Source organism: Myxine glutinosa, chromosome 5 (genome assembly GCF_964187855.1).
Source record: "Myxine glutinosa chromosome 5, kmMyxGlut1.1, whole genome shotgun sequence".
NCBI lineage: Eukaryota > Metazoa > Chordata > Myxini > Myxiniformes > Myxinidae > Myxine > Myxine glutinosa.
Genome location: NC_136265.1, coordinates 119,376,937 through 119,404,629, shown reverse-complemented (window position 1 = coordinate 119,404,629; position 27,693 = coordinate 119,376,937). Strand labels below are relative to the sequence as shown.

Genomic DNA, 27,693 nt, shown 5'->3' with positions numbered 1-27,693 from the left:
AGTGTATGAAGAAAAGTGTATAAAGAAAAGTGTACGAAGAAAAGTGTATGAAGAAAAGTGTATGAAGAAAAGTGTATGAAGAAAAGTGTATGAAGAAAAGTGTATGAAGAAAAGTGTATGAAGAAAAGTGTATGAAGAAAAGTGTATGAAGAAAAGTGTATGAAGAAAAGTGTATGAAGAAAAGTGTATAAAGAAAAGTGTATGAAGAAACGTGTATGAAGAAAAGTGTATAAAGAAAAGTGTACGGTTTGTTTGCGAGAAAGAGAGATTAAAGTTTGCCCTGTAGTTGTAAAGTAGATATAACCGGTTATTATTAACCTGTAATCAGATTTCTAATACAATGCAAACTGTATGCAGTAGAAGGTCATTTGGCCCATCGTGCACGATCGCATCGCTGGTGTTGTTGTGTGACGTATGTGTTGGGAGGCCGTTGCATTCTGGGAAGTCATCGCTGGGAAGTCATCGCTGGGTTCGCAGGCGTTTTTACAGGAAGTGAGTTCGGGTGTTGCCGTTGCTTTCCCTTTGTGTTTGTTGTTTGTTCTTCCTTGGTGGGGAATTTGTTTCTTGTGAATGTTTCTTCACCGGATTTATTAATGTTCGGTTTGATCACATCGACGCGCTTTCTATTGACTGCGGAAGGAAATCCCCGGGTTTGATTAATGAGAGATTATTTTTTGTGTTCTGGGGCGTGTAAAGTTGGGTGTGCGTCGGGAGTGTGTGTGGGGGTAATACTAAGGGTCTTGGTGGGGTGGGGGAGGTATTTTACTGAGGATGAGACGCTTGGTGGAGTGTGGGGGGAATGTGCATTCGTGGCGGCGTTTGATTGGCTGTGCGTAGGCGGAGGGGTGCAGTTTAGTGCAGAGTAGGCGGAGGGGTGCAGTTTGTGCAGAGTAGAGGGAGGGGTGTAGTTTTGTGCAGAGTAGCGGGAGGGGTGTGGTTTTGTGCAGAGTAGAGGGAGGGGTGCAGTTTTGTGCAGAGTAGAGGGAGGGGTGTAGTTTTGTGCAGAGTAGCGGGAGGGGTGTGGTTTTGTGCAGAGTAGAGGGAGGGGTGTAGTTTTGTGCAGAGTAGCGGGAGGGGTGTGGTTTTGTGCAGAGTAGAGGGGGGGGGGGGTGGTTTTGTGCAGAGTAGAGGGAGGGGTGTGGTTTTGTGCAGAGTAGAGGGAGGGGTGTGGTTTTGTGTGGAGGATAATAATTGAGAATGTATAATCATAATGATCCATGGATAATAATTGTGAATGTATGATGATCCATGTATGATGATCCATGGATAATAATTGTGAATGTATGATGATCCATGTATGATGATCCATGGATAATAATTGTGAATGTATGATGATCTATGGATAATAATTGTGAATGTATGATGATCCATGAATAATAATTTTGAATGTATGATGATCCATGGATAATAATTGTGAATGTATGATGATCCATGAATAATAATTTTGAATGTATGATGATCCATGGATAATAATTGTGAATGTATGATGATCCATGGATAATAATTGTGAATGTATGATGATCCATGAATAATAATTTTGAATGTATGATGATCCATGGATAATAATTGTGAATGTATGATGATCCATGGATAATAATTGTGAATGTATGATGATCCATGTATGATGATCCATGGGTAATAATTGTGAATGTATGATGATCTATAATGATGATCCATGGATAATAATTGTGAATGTATGATGATCCATGGATCATAATTTTGAATGTATGATGATCCATGGGTAATAATTGTGAATGTATGATGATCCATAATGATGATCCATGGATAATAATTTTGAATGTATGATGATCAATGCATTGTATGTATATATATATATATATATATATATATATATATATATATATATATATATATATATATATATATATATATATATATATATATATATATATATATATACACATCAGTCACTATGCGACCTTCATATCAGTGGAGAACCGCCAGCAAGGTGGCCCATACAGCTGCTGCTGCACCTTGCTGGAAGCGATACGCACCGCCTGCCACGCGGTGACGTTATCTCTGGTATCCACTCATCATATGGAGTCGACCTGGTTGCGGTTGGGAGTTACTAATAATGGTATCTGTAATCTGGTTCTCCAACCTAATGAGCGGACAACATGACGTCATCGCCATGCACGTCCGCCTTGCCTGCAAAGTTCCACAGGAACCATCTAGCAGTGCGTCATTACGGATTATAAATACAGATACTGTCACAAGTGCATGGATGAGTGGATACCAGAGATAACGTCACCGCGTGGCAGGCGGTGCGTATCGCTCCCAGCAAGGTGCAGCAGCAGCTGTATGGGACACCTTGCTGGCGGTTCTCCACTGATGATATGAAGGTCGCATAGTGACTGATATTAAAAAACCGAAAGGGTCACAGAGTTACAAGTGTATGGAAAGCCTCAATGCGTTGCCCTGATGAAGCCCCAACAAGGGCGAAACCAGGTCGGTAACTGTGAGTTTTGCATGCACTTGTGACGGTATCTGTATTTATAATCCGTAATGACGCACTGCTAGATGGTTCCTCTGGAACTTTGCAGGCAAGGCGGACGTGCATGGCGATGACGTCATGTTGTCCGCTCATTAGGTTGGAGAACCAGATTACAGATACCATTATATATATATATATATATATATATATATATAGTATATGATCTTTTTTGTGGCTCACCTATAGATTGACACTCATTTATTGTGAACTTTTGCTCCATTCTGGATTCTATTTCAGAATCCGTATGTCAGCAATGTGCAGGCACATGTGGTTTGGGTGGTGGCAGGAGTGGTTAAAAGCAGCTCTGTGTTAGGGATGGAGGAAAATTGAGGGAGTAGACTATGGAGGAAGCTCGGTCCTGAAACCCCCTATTAAAGGGTCACCGAAAGGGACAAACACCGGTCACCGAAAGAAATGCACAAACACCGGAGAAACACGGTGTTTATCTTTCATAAATTGATCGTCTGTTTGCCGTGTCGTGTCTTGAGGCCTTGTACAGTGTGCACTGTACAAACTTGAGGCTTTGTTTTTCTCTCAGCGGTCCGTCGTTTGTGATCCAATAACTTTCGTTCTCTGTATTCCCAGGCTTTTCACCCATAGCCTACTTCCTTGTGTAAATCTCAACTCAAAAAAAAAAAAAAAAAAAAAAAAAAAAACATTTCCTTCTCTGTTCTCATTCGTTTATTCATTCTTATTCGTTCGTTCGTTCTTCGACCACGTGTTTCTCCCCCATTTCCCCAGATAGTTTTCACTCATTAACCTTCAATGTTTACACTTTCCCCTCGAGTTATGTATTCCGTCATATTTTATAACACCTTTTTCTTCTTCTTCTTTAAAAGGCTGCTTTCGACTTGCTCACCAAATCAATTCATCCCCAAAAAAATATCCATCTCCTATAGTGCCTTTTTTCTACATTCCCTAAACTCTCCTGCACTCCATCCTCCATCCAGCGTCCTTAAACGTATTTTTAACTCGAAGGTCACAAGAAACTCATTTTGCAATAAATGTTCGTTTCCCATAAATCGTACACTTTCAAAAATCCAATCTCACCCCTCCCCTCCAAATCTTCCCCATAACCCCTCCCCTCCAAATCTTCCCCATAACCCCTCCCCTCCAAATCTTCCCCATCACCCCTCCCCTCCAAATCTTCCCCATCACCCATCCCTTTCAAATCTCCCCCCTTGCCCCCTCCCTCCTAAACTACCCCCTCACCCCTCCCCGCCAAGACGCCCCCTCGCCCCTCCCCTCCTAGACTCCTGCCTCACCCCTCCCCTCCAAATCTCCCCCATATCCCATCCCTTTCAAATCCCTCCCCTTGTCCCTTCCCTCCCAAACTCCCCCCTCACCCCTCCCCTTCAAATCTCCCCACCCTCATTGCTTCTCAATTTCCCCCCTCTCACTCCCCCTCCTCAAAGCGTCCTCCCCGCTTCTTCCCCCTTCAAACTCTCACCTCCATCTCCCCCAACCTTCTGCCTCGCTCTTCCCCCTCCTCAAATAACACCTCATTGTGGCTCACCCAATCACCATCAAACCTTTTGTCCGCCCCATCCTTCCCTTTCTCCGAGCTATTCTGAAATCTCTGACACACCTTCAACAGCTCTCCCTATCTCTTCCACCTCTTCCACATCTTACCCTACCCCTCCTCCCCCCTGTTCTGTATCTGATGCTCCCCCTTCCTCTTCATTAACGGTATGGACCTCAAACATCCGGGGCCTTCGTTCAAACTTAACTGATCTCTCCATACAGGTTGCTTCTGTCAAACCAGACGTGATCTGCTTAACAGAAACTTTCCTCCTTTATGATGTCTCTGATTCCATAGTATCTCTCCCGGGCTACTCCCTCCTCCGGTATGATAGACCTGAGCCTCGTCCTGGAGGCGGGGTTGCTATCTTTATCAAAAACTCTCTTCCTCACTCGCCCTGCACTGCACTCTCTCCACCTCACCCCCAGGAATACCTCTGGCTACGGCTTCCCCTTCGCTCCCACCTCTTGTTCATATGTGTGTTGTACCGTCCACCAAACAGTGATGACTCCATCTACATCTCGCTGTCTGATGATATGGACCAACTTCTATCTACTCATCCCAACTCTCTCTTCCTCATATGTGGTGATTTCAATTGTCACCATGCCAGTTGGCTGGGTGTGGGTACCTCTCTCACCAGCCATGGCTCTTCAGCAAAGGACTTCTGCGACTCACTGGGACTGACACAATCTGTCAATTTCCCGACCCGGATCTCAGTCAACGGAACATCTTCTCTTCTGGACTTGGTTATGACTAACTTCCCTGAAAATGTCTGCTGCTCTTCTTCTGCTCCGATCGGATCATCTGATCATGTCCTTGTTAAAGTGGACATCTCTCTGACCATCCTCAGGGAGCCTGCTCAGCGTCGACGAGTCTGGCATTTCACTCAGGCCAACTGGCACGGTCTTCAAGCAGCCATCAATCATCTGGACTGGTCTCCCATCTCTACCACCTCTGACATCAACTCATCCTGGGAATTCTTCCAAAGTAAATTGCTCTCTCTCATGCACAGATTTATCCCATCTCGTCTTCAGTTGTCATACCCTTCCTCCTGTCCATGGTACACGGAATCTTGTGGTGAGGCTGTTGCCCAGAAACAACTTGCCTTCGTCTCCTGGAAAGCAAATCCAACGGAAGGAAATCTCATTTCCTTTCACAAAGCCCGAAACAAGTGTGTGTCCACCCTCAGGAGAGCCAGGAAACAATATCTCTCCGTTCTCAAGACCGAACTCTCTTATCTGTCTCCCTCTTCCAAATCCTGGTGGCGTCTGGTCAAATCCGTTTCTGGTGTTTGTTCCCCCTCCATCCCCTCCCTTACCTCAAACGGCTACACAGCTGACTCCGCACGTGAAAAAGATGAATGCCTCAACTCTGTGTTTGCCTCTAAATCTTGTGTCCCAAACCCATCCCTCTCTGTACCCACCATACCCAGTCATACCCTGCTGCTCCTGCACTCCGTGTCCTTTCCTCCTGACAAGGTGGAAAAGTTTCTGTCAACCCTCGACTCTGATTCTGCAACTGGACCCGACGGCATCAGCCCACGGGTCCTAAAATCCTGCTCTGCCGCTCTATCTCACCCTCTCTCTGTTCTCTTCACCCTCTCTTTTGCTCAAGGTCAACTGCCATCTGCTTGGAAATCAGCCAACATCACCGCTTTGCACAAAAAAGGTGCAAAAACAGATCCTAGCAACTACAGACCAATCAGCCTTCTCCCAATTATCAGCAAAGTCATGGAATCCATCATTGCTTCGGATATGAAATCTTTCCTCTTCTCCAATGGCTTGATCTCTGATCATCAATTTGGTTTCAGACCAGGTCACTCTACTCTGGACATGCTGCTTCTGCTGTCTCAACAATGGATGGAGGTCCTCAATGCCAAACAGGAAATTAGAGCTGTCTCCCTCGACATATCACGTGCCTTCGACACGGTCTGGCACCCCGCTCTGCTCACCAAACTCTCCTCCTTTGGTATCCATGGAAATCTCCACGCATGGCTGGCGGACTTCCTCTCTAGTCGTCGTCAACGTGTGGCCCTGAATGGGTTTCTCTCATCTCCTCTTCCTGTTCAGGCTGGAGTTCCCCAAGGCAGTGTTCTGGGCCCCGTGCTTTTTCTGGTCTTCATCAATGATCTCTCTGACTCTCTCGAAAATCCTCTCTATCTCTTTGCTGATGACTCCACTCTCTGCCGCTCCATTCCTCTTCCCTCAGATCGGCAGTCTGCTGCCTCCTCACTCTCTGAAGACCTGGACAAAATCACAGACTGGTCAAACAAGTGGAACATGTCTTTCAATCCTGACAAATCTCACACTCTTACTATGTCTCTCCGAAAAGATCGACTGGACAACCCTCCCATCTACTTTCTCAACAATCCTCTCCAAGAAGTTCTGTCGCTCAAGATTTTGGGTCTCACTATCTGCCATGATCTTTCTTGGGAAAACCACATTTCCAAGCTGGCCTCCAAAGCCAGTCGCCGACTGGGCATCCTCCGTCGTGCGAAGTCCTTCCTCGGCACACCTGAGCTCCTCACCACATACAAGGCTTTCATCCGCAGCTCAATGGAATACTGTTCTCCCCTATGGGCCGGTGCTCCTGTCTCACACCTAGCTCGGCTTCACGCTGTTGAAACCAAAGCTTTCAGAATTATTGGAATCTCCCGCGATGAAGCTATCTCTGAGGGCCTTTCACTCACTCACCGCAGGCAGGTAGGTGGTCTTTCTGTCTTCTACCGACTCCTCTCCGGCCTTGCACCCCCAGCTCTCTCTGTGCTCTGTCCCCCAAATATTCCTACAGGTCGCACAAGATCTGCCAGCAACCCTCTGATGGTTAAACTGCCGAAATCTCGGCTCTCTGCTCACCTTCACCCTTTCATTCCTCTTTTCTCCCGCCTCTGGAACAAACTCCCTCACTCCCTTCAATCCCACTCCTCCCTCCAGGTCTTTAAAACAGCTGTTCACCACCATCTCTTATCTTCCCCCATCCAAAACCTTGATCTTTTCTACCCCCGCTAATTCACCCCAGATCCACCTTGTTTGAAATTCCAACTTCTTTCCTGGAAGTCCTGGCAGTGTCCATATGTTTTATACCTCTCCCACCGCCCCCTTCCCATGCCCCCCCCCCCCCAAAGCCCTCGCCCTCTCTCAGATCTCTCGATGTCTCCATGTCTCTCGGTCCCTGCTCTCAAATGTTGTGTTTGTGTCCTTCCCCCTCTCTCCCCATCTTGTCTACCGCTCCCGATGTTATATGTTTTATGTGTCGGTTTGTCTTTCTGTGTGATTAATGTTCGCTCTTTCACGAGCCTCGATCTTGTATACAAAAAAAAAAAAAAAAAAAAACAAAAAAAAAAAACAAAGAAACACAGGTTGCAGTTTATGTAAAACAAACCAAAAAATAATAATTTGTGAGCAACTAAAGCTTAACCTCGTCAGGAATGTTACACATTTCCTCCCAATGATGCTTTAGCCTGAAGCAACTCTTCATTGTGAAATACATATTGTGTACATACTGTGTACATACTGTACTGTGTGTACTGTGTGTGTACTGTGTGTAGTGTACTGTGTGTACATATTGTGTGAAATAACAAGGATGCTGAGTGTTACAAAATTCCATCCGTGGTACAAAATTCCATCCGTGGGTGGGGATTGTTTTAGTTTTCCATTGCATGTCGAAAATAAACTGTTGACTTACGAACCGAGAATGAGTTTTGAGGAATCTGGGCCAAGTGAGTAACGCTTTGTACGTTGCTTGGATTTTGGCGATCAGCTCGTAGGTGTGGCAGTTTTTAATAGTTTCTGCAAGGAAGTGCTTCTTCAGTTCAACTTCTTCAAGCAGAGTGTCTGGTGAACTTTAGTCCATAAACCCACTCACGGTGCCAGGTTCGATTGCAGACTTATTTCCGACATGATAAATCGTCCATTACACATTTTAAAGCTAACATTGAAGGAGCTGCTTTTAAGAAGATATTTACTCAACAAAGTTTGAATGATGCATGATGCTTGTCTGTTTGTTTTTGTAAAGCGGTTTCTTTTTGTCGTTTCAGGCTGTTGCACGATGGCCGTTGTTCCTCCTGAAGATCTATCACAGGAGATTTATCGGTTGGGCCGATTTGTGAACTGCACTGAAAAGTCCCCGGTATTCATACGGAAACTCGCACGTGCTGGCTTTTACCCCACAGGTGTCAGGGACACCGTCAAGTGCTTTTCCTGTGGTTGCGAGATTGGTAATTTGAAGGATACCGATGAAATCTTGGAAAGGCACAAACAGGCGTCACCGAGATGCAGCTACGTGAGTAGTGTCCATTGCACTAGTCATGAACCAAAAGCGTTGGCTGAACCTCCCATAGAAAGGGTGCTTCGACAAACCAGTCTGAAGCGAGTGTTTGAACCAGTGAGTGGAATACCGACAGAAAATACGGGAATGTGTCGTGAGGAAGCACGCCTTAAAACTTTTGTGTCGTGGCCTGGACAAGACAAACCCACAATCGAGGAGCTGGCAACGGCTGGACTCTACTACGTCGGCACGGATGATCGGACGCAGTGTTTTGTCTGTAGGGGAATCCTCAGGTCCTGGGATCCCTCGGACTGTCCCCTCGATGAGCATCGGCGATGTTTTCCAAACTGTAGATTTGTTCGTGGACTTGATGTTGGGAACATTCCTCTTGTAAGTGCCCAATACAATTTTATTTTTTTCTTGAGTGGGTTGTAATGTTTTGAAATTCCCTGCATTGTGCATATGTGCAATAATGTTGGGAGAAGCAGGAATTGGCATAAGGAGCAGGGATGGAGTTCAGGCCATTGCTTTTTTAGCAGGAAACTAGGGGGGCCCACCAGGTGTTCAAGAGGTCGTGTGCATATGAATCTTGAGCACTGATGATCTCTCCCCTTTCTTTCGTAGAGATTGTTCCACTGGTCTTTGTGCAAGGCTCTGTGTATGCCAAGCTCACTGCAAGGCCTGCGTCATTGCTTGGGCGATATGGCACTGTGTTGTGCTATGTACCTCATAAATACCTTATTATGGCTTTTTCAAGGCATGGGGATAACATTCTGAAGTTGGCTAATTTTTATTAATTCCAACACTCATTCCCCTAAATTAATCCAAAGACTAAATTATTGATATCCTCAGGAATGGGAACGGATAGAGGAGAGGTGAAGCTCGATCTTGAGCAATGTGATGCCGGCCTTTGTTATTGCTATGGTCAGTGATCGACTCGCAACCTGAAATTATTTTAATCGACTTTCCGTTATTCGTATCGATATACAGTAATACCTCGCTTAGCGCTCAGGATACGTTCCTGGAAAAGAGAGCGTTAATCAAAAAAGCACTAAAAGGCGTCATTATACCATTGTTTCTATGGAGATGTGTTCCCGACATCGTTATTTTTTGCACATGAGTGCTATGTGAGGGCTTCCGTCAGGTATCAGTAATGGCGTTAATAAAATACTACAGGTGGTGAATGTATTGTCGTGTGGCCGCCTTTGATGAAAATCAGGCGGTCACGGAAGCCAATTGTGAAGGCCTTAGCTCTCGAGGCGAAAACTCAATGGCCGACTCAAAGACAGAAAGCTATACAAAATTGCGTGGGGTGGAGGGGCCGCGCAAGGCCCCTGCAGTCTTACCTGTTCTCGGGACGTCTCCAATGCCGCTGCAAATTCAATAAACCACACGAAAAACTGCGTTCAGGTATATACAGAAAATAATACAAGGATTTATTTACAAGGATAGCGGGACAGGAAAATACGCGCCGGTAATAAATGTCCTAATCGGGACGTCCCCACACACAGATTTCGGATACGAGACAAGGGAAAATGAATTAAGGAAAATAAAACGTTCGTTATGTATTTGTGAATTGTGGGGTGCGGCCTTATCTGTCAGTAGTGGTGCGTCCGGCTCCGTTCGGCCCCGCTCGTGCGCCACCAGGCCTCGAGCGACCCGCTCGCCCCGGCCTCGTCTGTTCAGCCTCGCTCCAAGCTCCAAAAGCACCGTGAAGGGCCGAGCACTGCTCCAAGCTCAGAGAGGGAAATGGAAGAGACCAAGAGAGAAAATGTCGTCCAGCGCAGAGGCAAAAAGAAGGGTGAATCACGATCTCCAACTCGAAAAGGGTCCAGCGCGAAGAGAGCAAAGAGAGGGCAAATGTCGTCCAGCCCGTCCTTTTATAATTTTGCCTGTGACGTCAGCCTTGGCGCGCCACCAACCAGTCCCTCGCAGCTTCCCGCCGTCCACCGAACCTTCTAGCGCCTTCCCTCCAATGAACAACCCGCTTCTCAGTTGCGTCTTCGCGCCTCCCGCGCTGATTGGCTGGAGGTTCGCGCCTTCCGCGCCAACCAATCACACGTTCCCTGTGGCGTGGGTATAGCTCGTCTCACACGATGCTGCTAGGCCAGCTGGTGGTGCGGCTGGTGGCGGCCATCCGGCGGTGCCCCGATCTGGCTTCCTGCCCGTCTTCTTCCAAGGTCATTGTAAGGGAAGGGAACTAATTAATGTGTGCACTAAGGACCTATCTAAGTGTTTATATGTGTGCGTTGCCATAAGGGACAAAGGAATGATTACCAGGTCTGACACACAGGGGTTTATCTTAGTCCCTACAATTATTTAACACCCGAACATCCTTGTATGTTCACAGGTATACACTTCCCCGACTAACCGCCTAAAACACAGAACTTATTACAGGGTAGATTAGATTCCCTATCGCGACAGTCGAAGCATGTTACCTATACAGATCTACCTGGCTCTAGATATTCCTTTACCCCCCGACAAACAGTATCATTTTATAAAAGAAAATAATATGTATTTAATATGTAATATGTAAGAAATGTAATATGTATGTATACATTGTATGTATACAATGTATGTATACAATTACATACATATGTAATATGTATGTAAGAAAATAATATGTATTTAATTATTATAATAACATCAGTAAGTATTAACAAAACATGAAATATGTACAAACATCAATTGAAAGAATAATTGCCATCACTCCGACTCTGCTACTCCTGCTACTCCTCATCCTGCTGCAAAACAAAGGCGGAGCAAACGGTGCTGATTGACTCAGAGTGGGTGCATACAGTGCAAACAATGGCGGCGGGTGCGTGTATTCAACCAACTGTGATGGAAATATTATTTGTTAGTTTTTAAAGAGCTCTATAACAAATCGGCGTTCTATGGGGAGTGCTAAGCAAAGCGTGTATAGTTTAAACTCAAAATGCCACAAACTTTCAAGTCCCTTATTATTGGGGCCTGTGTATTATTCTGGCACATATGGCCTAAACGAGGCGATCCCATTGGTGTATAATGTGTGACACTGCAAGGCGTAAGTTTGCTGATAACAAATATCTCTTGTTATCCAACAACATATGGCTTAACAGTGGCTTGTCCTTCACCTGAGGACCTGTGCAGGTGGGTTTCGACGAAACCTGATCATGTTATCTGAAGGTACTTCTTCCCTTGTGTCTCTGCCCTGTCTCCGCCATTCCATTTTGCAGTTTGTAGTAATGTGTGGAAGATAGACAGCATTTCCACGGGCTCGTAGACGAGAGGCCTAGAGGTAGAACGCTCGCCTCTGGCTGTTGGGCCTGGTTTAAGCTACCTGCAGCAAGCAGTCGCATTCCCAGCAAATTATGCTACCTGCAGCAATGAAATGAAAAGTGTAAGAAGAAAAAGCGTTTTCCTGAACTTTCTATCCTTTGTGTATTTTCCATAACTTTTCCATAACATAACAGCACCAGTGATTTTCAAAGGTTTGTTTTTCTTTTTTTGCCGACAATAGTATCGGAGGCCGTTTTGGATTTGGATGCTTATGCAGCCTTTCTTGGGATGATTTCTGACTCGGTTCATTGTGATTGGGCAATCTTATCTTTATCAACTATTTACGACCTTGTTTTCTTTTCTCATTTGTTCCTGTTTCATTATTCATTTCCTAGTAAAACTCTTGAGGGCATTCGCTTGGAAATTCATTTTGCAAACTCTTGGAATGCATAGTACAGTTAATATAACCTCCTTCAGAGGCCATTTTCCCCGCAGAGCAGGGGTTGGCCTTTTTCGGGCACCGTGGTCCCCTTTTTGAAACGATGTTTTATGGCCGGATGCCCTTCCTGCCGCCAACCCTGTTAGTCGCCTCTTGCGACACACAGGGAATTACCAGTGAACTGGTACTCAATTTGCGGACCTCGGAAGGATGACAGGCTGAGTCAACCCCCCTGGCGTTAATTCAGCGATCGACCGGGATTCAAACCCAGGATCCTAGGATCCCAAGCCGCACCCTAACCGCTAAGGCAACACCAGGCTAATGTACAGTTAATAATGTTTGGAATTGCAGTTTCCACTTAAATAATCTTCTCCAAAATTTCCCAGCATTTATTTTGGTTTCGCTGTGAGTGGAAGATAAACATGTTTAGGAAGTAACGAATTTTGTTTTCCATGGAAAAACTCATGTCCTTCGTGGTTTCACTGTCAGAGACTTTAAATCAAGGTCGACCAACGTACATCACTGTGGTGTCCAACCTGGAATGTTAAATTTGCGTGTCCTTGTTCTAGTCTCGCAAACTGGACATCCGATGATCCGATGACACGCATCCGATGATCCGATTAACCTTGTAATCATACCTGTTCAAGTTCAAGCCTGGTCTGTGATTTCTCCTCGTCTTTCACTTCGCTTATTCCTTTGTACAATGTTCTTTGTCTCTGTTAATAAAAGTGTTATGTACCTTTGTTTGTTGAACTTTACGACAAAGGCAATTAATTAATTAATTGTTAATGTTTGTTTGGGTCACCTGGTATGTCTTATATATATTTCAGGTTTCTGGAGGTGCGGGCAGGGTACAATCTGGTGCAGATGACTTGCACCTGGGTATCCATCAGCCACATTCTCCGGACAAGCAGCAGTTTGACGTCCGCTTCTCCACGTTTGTGAGTTGGCCCAACAAGGCCAACATCTCAGCATCCTGTCTCGCTTCCGCTGGATTCTATTACACAGGTATGGGAATTAAATCACTTGGTGTACTCCAGTGTCTCTAGAAAAGTAAGGTGCCTTTTTTGTTAATTTCATTATTTGCAGGATCTAAGGCTCATAGTGAAGCTGCGACACATACACACATGGACATGGCGATGAACATGCATACAAGACACAATACAGGACTGTTGGATGAGACAAACACAGCCACTGAATTGTTGGTGGTGCAGGCACTTCCTGGGGAACTCTGGGTACCAGTGCCGTCACAACAATGGCGCCGACTTTCTCACCACACTCGACGGGCATTTCCTACGGAGGAATTTCCTCCTCCCCATGGATGCCAACCTATTGGGATATTTTTTGTATACATAGTCGAGGCCCGTGGAAGAGCTAGTACTAGTACAGTACAGATCAGGATGCAACAGAACAAATGGAACAGTAGAGAGAGGGGGAAACAGCAATATCAGAGTTGAAGGACAAAATGGAGGGAGACTTGGACAAATAATGGTTGTGGGGAGTAATGAGGGGTTGGGGTGGACGAGTGGGGTGGACAAGATGGATACAGAAGCAAACTCAGGAAGGAAATTTGGAAGGAGGTGGGCTTGGGATGGAGGTGGGGATGGAACAGATCATAGATTTCGATGGATGATGACCTGAGGTGCTGTCTTGGCTGCGGTTTTTCATCATCGCTCGGAGTGTGGTTGCTCTGCATACCTCCAGGCGATCCTCAAGACCTAAAGCTAGAATAACAAAGACCATTTCGACTAAAAGTGGTATACATCCATGTGTGCAATTCAAACCAATTCCATGATCTTCCATGGCTTGCCTTGGGTAAGGTTCAGAAACGTGTTTTGTTTATGTATTTGGTTTGTTTGTCTATGTATTTAATCTCGTGTGAAAGCATTAGCATGCTCCTCCATGAGTCTAGAAATGTTTACAAAAAGTGTTGTTCTGATCTGCTTCATAAGTGGAATCAATACCAGGCCGAGTCCCAAGTCTGCTTCTCACCCTCCACAGGCACATTGATGGACTTCTGGCATCACTTCTTTTGCCCTCTCATCTCTCCATCCTCCCCAGGCAGTCAAGGTTGTGGAATCATCCAGAATCCCACATCTGGTTCCCCCCTCTTTGACATTTAAGGGCTCAGAAAAGTGCCGAACGTGCTGAACACTCATCTCACTCCTTCTTCCATCTCCCCTCTCTTTTGTGGAACCGACTCCATGTGTCTCATGCTCCTCTCTTCACTCATTCAAAAGTGCCGTCCATCATTGCCTTGTGCCCCACTCCTCCCCCCCGACTCCCTATTCCCTCCTGCCGCTCATCCACTCATGAACCATGTTTATCTTCCTTTTCCACTTCAATGCCCAGTTTATGAACCCTCTGTAAACTAGTTCCTCCATAAGCCTGGATTTCTGTGCACAACAACAAAAGTCAAAACCACAAGTCACACCCAGAAAGTAGTCAGAAAGTAGACTTTCACATTTTGTTGTGCTGCAGCCTGAATTTAAAATGGATTTTATTTAATTTTTTGTCAGTGATTTACACAAAATACTCCTGAATGACCAAGTGAAAACACGTTTTGGCAGGTTCTCCCATCTCAGCCAAGGAACTCTGTAGTTCTGTCAGAGTTCCCATTAAGTTCTTGGTCACCTCTCTGACCAAGGTCCTTCTTGCCTGGTTGCTCAGTTTGGTAGGACTTCCAGCTCTAGGAAGTCTGGGTAGTTCCGTATTCTTTCCATTTCCTAATGATAGAACTCACTGTGCTCTTAGGAACGTTCAACACTAGAAATTTTCACCCTTCCCCAGATCTTTGCCTCCTCAATTCCATCTGGGAGTTCTACAGACAGTTCCTTGGACTCTATGGTAGACATCATTCCCATAACACAAAATTAGGACTTTGGTAGTTTTGTGCCAAATTGACCATAAACGTGAGATCCTTTTGTTGGTGTTTGTACTCATTGTGCATTTGCTTCCTGGATTGACACGACTAACCTTGTATTCTGATCATGAGTTTGTCTTGTGATGCGTACTACTCGTCCTGTTCACCACAATGGCATCGTTAATGTTGTGTAAAGTGTCTGCTGTTGGCCTTATTTACCTGGATTACTTTTCGCACATCGTTATTTGTTATTAATTAGCCTGTTGTTGGCTGAGCGGTTAGGGTGCCGGCTTGGGATCCCAGGATCCTGGGTTCGAATCCCGGTCAAATCGCTGAATTAACGCCAGGGAGGTTGACTCAGCCTGTCATCCTTCCGAGGTCGGCAAATTGAGAACCAGTTCACTGGTAATTCCCTGTGTGTCGCAAGAGGCGACTAACAGGGTTGGTGGCAGGAAGGGCATCCGGCCGCAAAACATTGCTTCAAAAAGGGGACCATGGTGCCTGAAAAAGGCCAACCCCTGCTCTGCGGGGAAAAATGGCCTCTAAAGGTGGTTGGTTATTTGTTATTAATCATAAATAACCTTCAACATGTCATCAATTTGGCACAGCTGCGTTTCCTCACCAAAACAGCAGACAGTGTAGTTCCCCTTTAACTGTTTTACAGAACAGGAAGGTATCTGATGTTTGGAACACGTCCCCTCGAGGCCTAGCTGCTAGCCTCGGTTACAAACTAAGATGGAGATTGTCTGCACCCATTGTTCCAGCCTTGTATGCCGCACCGCATCATTTCCTGCTTTTGGACTCATCCGAGTAGCGCAATGCTTGTGGGTCTAGCTCTTGGTCCTGCAGGATGAGGGTCGTCACGACAGAGGGTGGAGTCATCAGCAAAGAGATAAAGAGAATTTTCCAGAGAGTCACAGAGATCATTGATGAAGATCAGGAATAGGACTGGGCCCAGAACACTGCTCTTCACCAAAATCTAATCAATTTGTCTTTCTTACACACCCAACCCGTCACCAAATTTGGTTTGAATCCATCCATAACTTTTTGAGATACTCTTCTCAGACAGAAAGACAGACAGAAAGACAGACAGTGGTGAAAACATAATGTCCGTCCACCTTGCGTGACGGAAGTAATAAAATGGTTTCTCCCGTTGATTGCTTTATGCCAGCCTTTGTAGCGACGTCTCCTTGTTTCCTGAAATTCTGACTTTATCATGTTGATGTTTTATCATTTCGAGGAATCCAAGAGAGCAAATCACCAATAATAATTGATTGTAAAATGTAAACAATTCCAATTTAATTTTTTTGAATATCTGAGGTTATTTTCCCATGTTGCTGATACAACGATGTAAATAATTATGATAATCTAACACTGTTGGACTGGATGTATGATGTGACGTCATAAATGTAGTATTTTTTTTTATGGGACTTTCACGGATGACGTGAGGGTGGAGGGTGTGGGGGTTGAGGAGTGTGTTCTACTTTGCGAATTTATTTTGAGTTACTGACCAGGAAGATGAACAAAGGTGTTTTTATTTTTTTAAACCTTTACATTTCTGTCTCAGGTGTGACATTAGCGTCCTGCCAGGTCTTGTTCTAGACCTGGTACAAAAGGTGTCCATGTGCAGCTACAATTACCATCCATCCATCCTCGGTGTATATGGTGCGGCCTTGCCGTGAATAATAGCCAGAGAAAGCGAAGAGCGTGTGATTATGATTTGCCAAGGCCATTGACAGCCTCACAAAGGATGTCACATTCCGCACAAACCGCTTGGTCCATGTGATCGCCATGATTGTGATCAGGTTTTGATTGTGATCAGGTTTGTGATCGTACAAACCGCTTGGTCCATGTGATCGCCACGATTGTGATCAGGTTTTGTGATTGTGATCAGGTTTGTGATCGCACAAACCGCTTGGTCCATGTGATCGCCACGATTGTGATCAGGTTTTGTGATTGTGATCAGGTTTGTGATCGCACAAACCGCTTGGTCCATGTGATCACCACGATTGTGATCAGGTTTGTGATCAGGTTTTGATTGTGATCAGGTTTTGTGATTGTGATCAGGTTTGTGATCGCACAAACCGCTTGGTCCATGTGATCGCCACGATTGTGATCAGGTTTGTGATCAGGTTTTGATTGTGATCAGGTTTTGTGATTGTGATCAGGTTTGTGATCGCACAAACCGCTTGGTCCATGTGATCGCCACGATTGTGATCAGGTTTTGATTGTGATCAGGTTTTGTGATTGTGATCAGGTTTGTGATCGCACAAACCGCTTGGTCCATGTGATCGCCACGATTGTGATCAGGTTTGTGATCAGGTTTTGATTGTGATCAGGTTTTGTGATTGTGATCAGGTTTGTGATCGCACAAACCGCTTGGTCCATGTGATCGCCACGATTGTGATCAGGTTTTGATTGTGATCAGGTTTTGTGATTGTGATCAGGTTTGTGATCACACAAACCGCTTGGTCCATGTGATCGCAACGATTGTGATCAGGTTTTGATTGTGATCAGGTTTTGTGATTGTGATCAGGTTTGTGATCGCACAAACCGCTTGGTCCATGTGATCGCCACGATTGTGATCAGGTTTTGATTGTGATCAGGTTTTGTGATTGTGATCAGGTTTGTGATCGCACAAACCGCTTGGTCCATGTGATCGCCACGATTGTGATCAGGTTTGTGATCAGGTTTTGATTGTGATCAGGTTTTGTGATTGTGATCAGGTTTGTGATCGCACAAACCGCTTGGTCCATGTGATCGCCACGATTGTGTTCAGGTTTGTGATCGGGTTTCGTGATTGTGATCAGGTTTTGTGATTGTGATCAGGTTTGTGATCGCACAAACCGCTTGGTCCATGTGATCGCCACGATTGTGTTCAGGTTTGTGATTGTGATCAGGTTTGTGATCGCACAAACCGCTTGGTCCATGTGATCGCCATGATTGTGATCAGGTTTTGATTGTGATCAGGTTTTGTGATTGTGATCAGATTTGTGATCGCACAAACCGCTTGGTCCATGTGATCGCCACGATTGTGATCAGGTTTTGATTGTGATCAGGTTTTGTGATTGTGATCAGGTTTGTGATCGCACAAACCGCTTGGTCCATGTGATCGCCACGATTGTGATCAGGTTTGTGATCAGGTTTTGATTGTGATCAGGTTTGTGATCGCACAAACCGCTTGGTCCATGTGATCGCCACGATTGTGTTCAGGTTTGTGATCGGGTTTTGATTGTGATCAGGTTTGTGATCGCACAAACCGCTTGGTCCATGTGATAGCCACGATTGTGATCAGGTTTGTGATCAGGTTTTGATTGTGATCAGGTTTTGTGATTGTGATCAGGTTTGTGATCGCACAAACTGCTTGGTCCATGTGATCGCCACGATTGTGATCAGGTTTGTGATCAGGTTTTGATTGCGATCAGGTTTGTGATCGCACAAACCGCTTGGTCCATGTGATCGCCACGATTGTGATCAGGTTTGTGATAAGGTTTTGATTGTGATCAGGTTTGTGATTGTGATCAGGTTTGTGATCGCACAAACTGCTTGGTCCATGTGATCGCCACGATTGTGATCTGGTTTGTGATCGAGTTTTGTGATTGTGATCAGTTTTGTGATCGCACAAACTGCTTGGTCCTTGTGATCAGGTTTGTGATCGGGTTTTGATTGTGATCAGGTTTTGTGATTGTGATCAGGTTTGTGATCGCACAAACCGCTTGGTCCATGTGATCGCCACGATTGTGATCAGGTTTGTGATCAGGTTTTGATTGTGATCAAGTTTTGTGATTGTGATCAGGTTTGTGATCGCACAAACCGCTTGGTCCATGTGATCGCCACGATTGTGATCAGGTTTTGATTGTGATCAGGTTTTGTGATTGTGATCAGGTTTGTGATCGCACAAACCGCTTGGTCCATGTGATCGCCACGATTGTGATCAGGTTTTGATTGTGATCAGGTTTTGTGATTGTGATCAGTTTTGTGATCGCACAAACCGCTTGGTCCATGTGATCGCCACGATTGTGTTCAGGTTTGTGATCGGGTTTGGTGATTGTGATCAGGTTTTGTGATTGTGATCAGGTTTGTGATCGCACAAACCGCTTGGTCCATGTGATCGCCACGATTGTGTTCAGGTTTGTGATCGGGTTTCGTGATTGTGATCAGGTTTGCGATTGTGATCAGGTTTGTGATCGCACAAACCGCTTGGTCCATGTGATCGCCACGATTGTGATCAGGTTTGTGATCAGGTTTTGATTGTGATCAGGTTTTGTGATTGTGATCAGGTTTGTGATAGCACAAACCTCTTGGTCCATGTGATCGCCACGATTGTGATCAGGTTTGTGATCAGGTTTTGATTGTGATCAGGTTTTGTGATTGTGATCAGGTTTGTGATCGCACAAACCGCTTGGTCCATGTGATCGCCACGATTGTGATCAGGTTTGTGATCAGGTTTTGATTGTGATCAGGTTTTGTGATTGTGATCAGGTTTGTGATCGCACAAACCGCTTGGTCCATGTGATCGCCACGATTGTGATCAGGTTTGTGATCAGGTTTTGATTGTGATCAGGTTTTGTGATTGTGATCAGGTTTGTGATAGCACAAACCTCTTGGTCCATGTGATCGCCACGATTGTGTTCAGGTTTGTGATCAGGTTTAATGATTGTGATCAGGTTTGTGATTGTGATCAGGTTTGTGATCGCACAAACCGCTTGGTCCATGTGATCGCCACGATTGTGTTCAGGTTTGTGATCAGGTTTTGTGATTGTGATCACGTTTGTGATCGCACAAACCGCTTGGTCCATGTGATCGCCACGATTGTGATCTGGTTTGTGATCAGGTTTTGTGATTGTGATCAGGTTTGTGATCGCACAAACCGCTTGGTCCATGTGATCGCCATGATTGTGATCAGGTTTGTGATCAGGTTTTGATTGTGATCAGGTTTTGTGATTGTGATCAGTTTTGTGATCGCACAAACCGCTTGGTCCATGTGATCGCCACGATTGTGTTCAGGTTTGTGATCGGGTTTAGTGATTGTGATCAGGTTTGTGATTGTGATCAGGTTTGTGATCGCACAAACCGCTTGGTCCATGTGATCGCCACGATTGTGTTCAGGTTTGTGATCAGGTTTAGTGATTGTGATCAGGTTTGTGATCGCACAAATCGCTTGGTCCATGTGATCGCCACGATTGTGATCAGGTTTAGTGATTGTGATCAGGTTTGTGATCGCACAAACCGCTTGGTCCATGTGATCGCCACGATTGTGTTCAGGTTTGTGATCGGGTTTAGTGATTGTGATCAGGTTTGTGATTGTGATCAGGTTTGTGATTGTGATCAGGTTTGTGATTGTGATCAGGTTTGTGATCGCACAAACCGCTTGGTCCATGTGATCGCCATGATTGTGTTCAGGTTTGTGATCGGGTTTAGTGATTGTGATCAGGTTTGTGATCGCACAAACCGCTTGGTCCATGTGATCGCCACGGCATGAAGAAATAATTTAAATGTGAATTTCCTCTTCACATATCCAAATTATATGCACATATATTTGTTGTGGTTCGACATCACTCTCTGTCTTTTTAAAGTGTAATTTATCTTTTGCTTGCTCTTCAATGTTTCCATGCCATTGATTATGATTGTAGTTATCTGGCTGCAAAATGTCACATCTTTCCAATTATCCACCGAGTCGGCGTCGTCACTGTTTATAACATCGCTGTTTTGTTTTTTATGCATAGAAAGTCTTGGCCTTGTTCAGAGACCAAACACTTGAACGATTTTTTACAAAATCTTATGTTATTTGCCTCCACCTCGGTAGGTATCGCAGACAATGTCAAATGCTTCTTCTGTGATGGGGGTTTGAGGAATTGGGAAATGGGCGATGACCCCTGGCATGAACACACAAAGTGGTTTCCAAGGTGAGCGGCTTCGAAAGCATGAGCAACGCGGTTGTTTTGAGGGGAATGTGATGTTTAAGATGGATATCTGGCACACTCTTGAATTATATAATAATGGGTTTGTTGTTTTCTGTCCCCACATCAACTCAAATTCAAATAGCTATTGTATTATAAATGAGTTCGGCAGTGCTTTCATCTATAGTATATATATATATATATATATATATATATATATATATATATATATATATATATATATATATATATATATATATACATATACATACTAGCAGAAGTACCCGGCATTGCCGGGAGGGGGGAGGGGGGAGGGGAGGGGAACGGGGGGAAGGGAGAAGAGGGAGAGGGGAGAAGAGAGGGGAGGGGGAGGGATGGGAGGGGGGAGAAGGGGAGGGTGGAGGAGAGGGGGAGGGGGAGGGGGGAGTCAAGTCGGAAGTCATTGTCGTCAATTGAATGTCGCATTTATTTTTTATTCCCTGTCAAATGGCATTGGTCCCGCATTCCGAACCCGGAAGTCATTGTCGTCAAATAAATGTTTCACTCTCTGTCACATGCCGTTGGTCCCATGTTAATTGGATGAAGTTGAAAAATTAACGTTACGAAGTTTCTCTGGGACGTACTGATTCCGAATATGAAGTTAAAAATTAACGTTCCGAAATACGCTGATGACATCATAATTTTAAAACGCGAACTTTTTTAAATTTTAAGGTGTGCTGTAGTTGCTCTGAGACGTACTGATTCTGAATATGCCTTTGGTTTTGCACTGCGATGAGTAGTTCTCGTTATAAGAGGACAAACAAACAAACAAACACATACTTTACTGCTTTATATAAATAGAAGATATATATATATATATATAACCTGGAAGCCAGGTGAACCCCCAAATGCACCCCCTTCAGGATCCACTGATATCATGATTTATTTATTTATTTATTTATTAGGTTCTAAATGAAAGATCTAGAATGTTCCAAGAGAAAAAAGTCACAAACCTTGTTTTCTAGGTTTCAAACAAAATTGCGTCAAGGTCGTTAAAATCTGCCATTTTTAGGGGTATTGGTAAACGGTATCTAGTTATTTCCTTCACAGCAAAAATGAAATGTATGAAAACAAGATGGGTCCAGTGATGCCCCAAAGGCTAATCGGGTAAGCCAGCCTTCAAATGCCCCAGTGATGCCCCTTGTAATTGCTGCTGCAATCTCAAAAACGGAGAAGTCAAAAAGCTTCGGTTTTTCCTCACAAATGGCATCGATGAGCCTCTGCCAAATGTAGACATCCTAAAAATCGAAGATGGAAATGCCCTATTCTACTACATGAAGGAAATCCCAGACAACCTCAAGCAGATTATCGAGAAACTGTACAACATGAATGTGAAAAGCGGGCACGTTCGAGTGAGTACAGATATGTACACCTACTCTTTGGTTAAAGGCCTTGAGAGGAAGAGGAGGAGGTATATTCAGAGAAACTGATTGAGGGACTGAACACGAAGAAGCTACATGATTGGAAGAACTTCCCCTGTAATGAGGAGAATAAACCGCAGCACATGAGCTACTACACACATGCTTTGACTATAGGCAAGCATCACCAACCGCCTGCTAAGTATCAATTTAGGTTTTTATTTATTTTTTATTTTACCGACGCGTATACGGTTTTTACGTAAATTTTAATTGACATTTTTATTTCACAGTTTACTGTGAAAGAAATTACAATTTTCAAATGCTAGATATCGATTGAGGCTTTTTTACGGACAGGTTTACGTTCTTTTTACGTAAGTTTTCATTTACGGATGCTCTCCAATGGTTCTGGGATTTCTTTCCTGGTGTAACAGCTTCGATATCTGTCGGCATGCTAAATTTTAGCTTTCTATGACACCCAGAGGGTACCAAATATCTTACTATAATTCACCAAATGTCTGTCTGTCTGTTCGAAGGTACCGTAAAAACTGCTGAACCGATCGCAAAGATATTTTGGGTGGGTAATCCTGGGACCCCTGGCAGTAAAATAGGCTATTTAGTTTTCCCAATTTCAGCTTTGGTCTCCAGCATTCTCAGGTTTGGACTCCCGCATAACATTCGCGTTCGCATAACGTTCATTGTGACAATGTTCTCATTGTGACGATCTTACTATAATTCACCAAATGTCCATCTGTCTGTCTGTTCGAAGGTACTGTAAAAACTGCTGAACCGATCGCAAAGATATTTTGGGTGGGTAATCCTGGGATCTCCAGGAGTAAAATAGGCTATTTAGTATTCCCAATTTCAGCTTTGGTCTCCAGCATTCTCAGGTTTAGACTCCCGCATAACATTGGCGTTTGCATAACGTTCATTGTGACGATGTTCTCATTGTGACGATGTTGTGACGATGTATATGTTCACGGTAGTGTTTGACGTGATGGTGTGAACGTAATTTCGTAATGTTTTTCGTTTCGTAATCCTTCAATGAACGTTTAATGTTCAATGAACGTTTAATGTTTAATGAACATTTAATGCCCTTCGATGTCCGGGGCCGCACTCGCGCTACACTGGACGGGCCAGCGTGTACCTTGCCCTTCGCCGTCAGGCTCGGGTAAACCGCTGAGCCCCATCCGTGATGGGGACTGGGGCTTGAGACAGTGTCCCAGGAACAAGGAATTCCCAGTAAGCGCGAGACATCAGCTCGCGTTGATTAAGTCCCTGCCCTTTGCACACACAGCCCGTCGCTACTACCGATCGGATGGTTTTATGAGATCCTCGGATCAGCCCCTGCATGGGCCGTTCTCGGCTCGTGCTGGTGCACCGAAAAGTTGAGCGAACTTGACTGTCTAGAGGAAGTAAAAGTCGTAACAAGGTTTCCATCGGTGAACCTGCGGAAGGATCATTATCGGGACAACATGAGAGCGAGCGAGATGCGACACGTACGTGGTACGTGATCGTCCATGTCCTGTTTAGATTTTGATGATTTGCGTGTGATATGATTCAACGGATGTTTATATGAATCGTTTAAAATAACAAAGCCTTCAATTTCTGATATTTTTACCTTTTCATTTTGGCTTCCCAATCAAAGCCCCGCCCATAGGGTGGGTACTGTTGCTAGTTAATATCAGTTAGGCAGTCAGTGGTTCGAAATAGCTATACATATATATATATATATATATAAATATATATATATATATATATATATATATATATATATATATGTATATATATATATATATATATATATATATATATATATATATATATATATATATATATATATATATATATATATATATATATATATATATAAACAGTCACGTGAAAAAGTAAGTACACCCCATGTAAAGTTTTGACTTTTTCAACATATTTCAACATACAGCTATTTGATCTTCATTTCAACAATATTGATAGATAAAGGTGACATAAAATAACAAATATCATGAACCATTTACATTTTGTAGTCCATTGTATAATTTAAATAAACATAAATGCAAATTTCGCATGTGGAAAAAGTAAGTACACCCCTTCATTTATCACTACTTCAAATACCTAAAATTAGAATCAGGTGCACCAGCTCAGGTGCAAATGATTAGAACATTGTTAGAGAGGATCTTGGAGAAACCTGTCTTATTTAAACCTCAGACATTTAGTTTGGTTTGCTCTTTGTTGTTGAAGTGTGCGGCGTCACCATGCCTAGATCAAAAGAGCTCTCTGAGGCCTTCAGAAAGAAGGTTATAGATGCCCACGTGTCTGGGAAGGGATTTAAAAAGATCTCCAAACAATTTGAAATCAATCATTCGACTGTCCGGAAGATCATCTACAAGTGGAGAAGATTCCAAACAACTGCCAACTTGTTCAGGCCAGGCCGCCCCAGCAAGTTCAGCCCCTAGAGCAGACCGCAAGATGCTGAAAGAAGTCTCTAAGAACCCCAGAATGTCATCACGGGACCCTCAGGTAGCTCTTGCCACTATTGATGTCAAAGTGCACAAGTCTACCATAAGAAAGAGGCTGCACAAATTTGATCTACATGGGAGGTGTGCCAGGAGGAAACCGTTGCTGTCCAGAAAGAACATCAGGGCAAGACTAAAGTTTGCCAATGAACACCTAGGCAAAGACCAGCACTTCTGGAACAATGTGCTCTGGACAGATGAGTCAAATGTAGAGCTATTTGGCCACAGTACCAGAAGACATGTTTGGCGAAAACCAAAGACTGCATTTGACCACAAGAACCTGATACCAACTGTAAAGCATGGTGGTGGAAATATTATGGTTTGGGGCAGCTTTGCTGCATCAGGGCCTGGGCAGCTCACCATCATAGAATCCACTATGAATTCTTCATTGTACCAGAGGGTGCTTAAGGATAATGTGAGGCCATCTGTCGGAAAGTTGAAGCTCAACCGAAGGTGGACCTTGCAACATGACAATGACCCTAAACATACCAGTAAATCCACCAAGGAATGGCTGAAAATAAAGAAATGGAGGGTTCTGTAATGGCCAAGTCAAAGCCTGGATCTAAATCCCATCGAAATGTTGTGGGGGAATTTGAAACGAGCTGTGCATGCAAGAAACCCCTCAAACATCGCACAGCTGAAAGAATTCTGCATGGAGGAGTGGGCAACAATTTCTCCCAGTCGATGTCAGAGACTGGTAGACAGTTATAAGAAACGCCTACTTGAGGTTGTGTTACGTGCTCCTCCCCAAACCCCGGTCACGGTGTACCTCCGAGCCCCGAGAGGAGTCACGGCAGAAAGATGTGTTATTCTGTATGTCAAAAATCAATGGTGAAGCCACACCAATTGTTACCAACAAACAAGTATTGTATTAAGATCACACAAGAATAACAGTACAACAACAATAGTAATCAATTGTACAACCAATATATTTTTCCTATGATGGTACCATCAGGTTCGTACAATATAACTCACTGTGCTCCAAGTGAGCGAAAAGAAGGACATTCCCCAATGTCTCTATTCCGGCATCAAGCCAAAGTCGTATTCCGGCATCAAGCCAAAGTTGATTCCGGCTTCAAGCCAACGCCGATCCACTCCCGTGATCGTCCGTACGCTGTCGCATCGAGACCAGAATCCCGTTGGGTTGGCAGTTACCCTGCCAAAGATGGGCGAAGGTGTCCTCGAGAAGCGACGGGGAAATCACACCTTCAGGTATGGACGCCCGACGGCTCCCAATCAGCGAACTGCAGACCTCCCACTCAAAAGCCACGTTACACACACACACCAGATCCACGTCTGAATGCGGTGACAATGATTAAAGCGAGGCGAAAAACCTTGAGCGACGCGCAAAGCGCGCGAGTCAAAATAGCCGACGGCCCGTTCTCGAGGCGTAATGGCACTACGATGATTCTCCTCGGAATCAACCGCAAAACCTGACACGCAGGTTGATCTGTCACAGCGATAACAACTCTGTCGCAGGAATCCCTTTCCTGGGAAACCCAAAGTTCACTCGTGACTCTCGTTCGCCAACGTTCGCTCCAGACCTCAAAGCATCTAGGCTTCTTGTCCGACTCACTCGCTCCGCCTTCTCTTCCTCCTCTTCCTCTTCGTCGTCGTCCGGTTCCGGTTTCATTTAAAACATTAACTTTTTTACCTTTTGAAACTAGCAATATCTATTTCCCTCAAACGACAACAATAATAATACATGGAATCAAAAATGTTTATCGTGGATGAAAACCACAACAACGGAAGTGACGAATCCGTAACAGTTGTTTCTGCCAAAGGGGGCAATACCACCTATTAGAGCCAAGGGTGTACTTACTTTTTCCACATGTGAAATTTGCATTTATGTTTATTTAAATTATACAATGGACTACAAAATGTAAATGTTTCATGATATTTGTTATATTATATCACCTTTATCTGTCAATATTGTTGAAATGAAGATCAAATAGCTGTATGTTGAAATATGTTGAAAAAGTCAAAACTTTGCATGGGGTGTACTAACTTTTTCATGTGATTGGATGTGTATATACAGACTTGGCATTTAATATGGAATATATTTTTTTTCTTGACTTGGGTTTACTTTCTGAACTCAGTATATCAATCTGGTGAGTTTCTTTTACCCTTCGGTGATGTCTTTGTTGAAAGAACCATGTCACTGATTGTCTTTCACAGCAAGAAGTCAATAACAGGATTATATCACAGGTGGCGTGACAAAATGTAAGGGCAGGTACATTTGACGATTGGCTTCACAATCGGGTATATAAGGGTTGTTGCGTTCTGTATTAGTGGAAAACAACTGCTGCACGTCTACAAAAGGTATTGCTGCTTCCTCTGGAGATGGTCTGTCAACTTGACAATGCTGTTTGGCATGGAGTGGTGGCTTTACGAAATTCTGGCACGAAACAGCGTGCTATTGCTCGGCAGTATGGCATCACTCAAGGTCAGGTGTCAAAGATCCTGAAACGAAATGCTCAGAGGGGTGTCCCTACTCCAACACCGAGGCCAGGACATCCACGCAGAACCACAAGGAGAGATGATCGCCAGCTGTACCGGTTAGTCCGCAATGGCCGTACCAAGTCAGCTAATCGGCTTAGGGCTGAGTGGCAGCCACTGACAAATGTGCCTGTATCCAGAAGGCTAGTCAACCAACGACTGGTTCAAGCAGGCTATCGTGCCAGGCGTCCCCTGAGAAAGCCACGCCTGACCAGACAACACCGCCAGCGCCGATTGCAGTGGGCCAGAGAGCACCGTCAATGGCAGCCAGGACACTGGAATCACGTGATCTTCAGTGACGAGTCTAGATTTCTGGTCTATCGTCAAGATGGCCGCGTCCGAGTGCGCAGACAAGTGCATGAAGCCTACAACAAAGATTGTATATTGCCAAGATTCCAAGCTGGAGGTGGTGGGGTGACCGTTTGGGCTGCTTTTCATGCAGGGGGCAAAACTGACCTGGTTGTTCTGTATGGAAACCTGAACCAGTTCAAGTACAGGGCCATTCTGGAAGAAACATTGCTTCC

General features: G+C 44.4%; 1 protein-coding gene across 6 annotated transcripts in view; it reads left to right on the top strand.

Moving 5' to 3' along the window:
* The first annotated feature begins 400 nt into the window (after nucleotides 1-400).
* The window catches only part of LOC137412800 (baculoviral IAP repeat-containing protein 7), a 36,107-nt gene continuing 8,814 nt past the window's right edge, over nucleotides 401-27,693 (top strand). For 2 of the 6 annotated variants that reach the window (XM_068098123.1, XM_068098119.1), the window contains exons 1-4: nucleotides 401-492; nucleotides 8,074-8,693; nucleotides 12,831-13,008; nucleotides 20,670-20,769. In XM_068098123.1, coding sequence (XP_067954224.1) covers nucleotides 8,085-8,693; nucleotides 12,831-13,008; nucleotides 20,670-20,769 — 887 coding nt within the window. In that variant the 5' untranslated portion in view covers nucleotides 401-492; nucleotides 8,074-8,084. Of the gene's footprint in view, nucleotides 651-7,571; nucleotides 7,910-8,073; nucleotides 8,694-12,830; nucleotides 13,009-20,669; nucleotides 20,770-27,693 lie in introns of those variants that run through there. The other 4 variants (XM_068098124.1, XM_068098121.2, XM_078778602.1 and 1 more) reach the window with 4 other exon arrangements.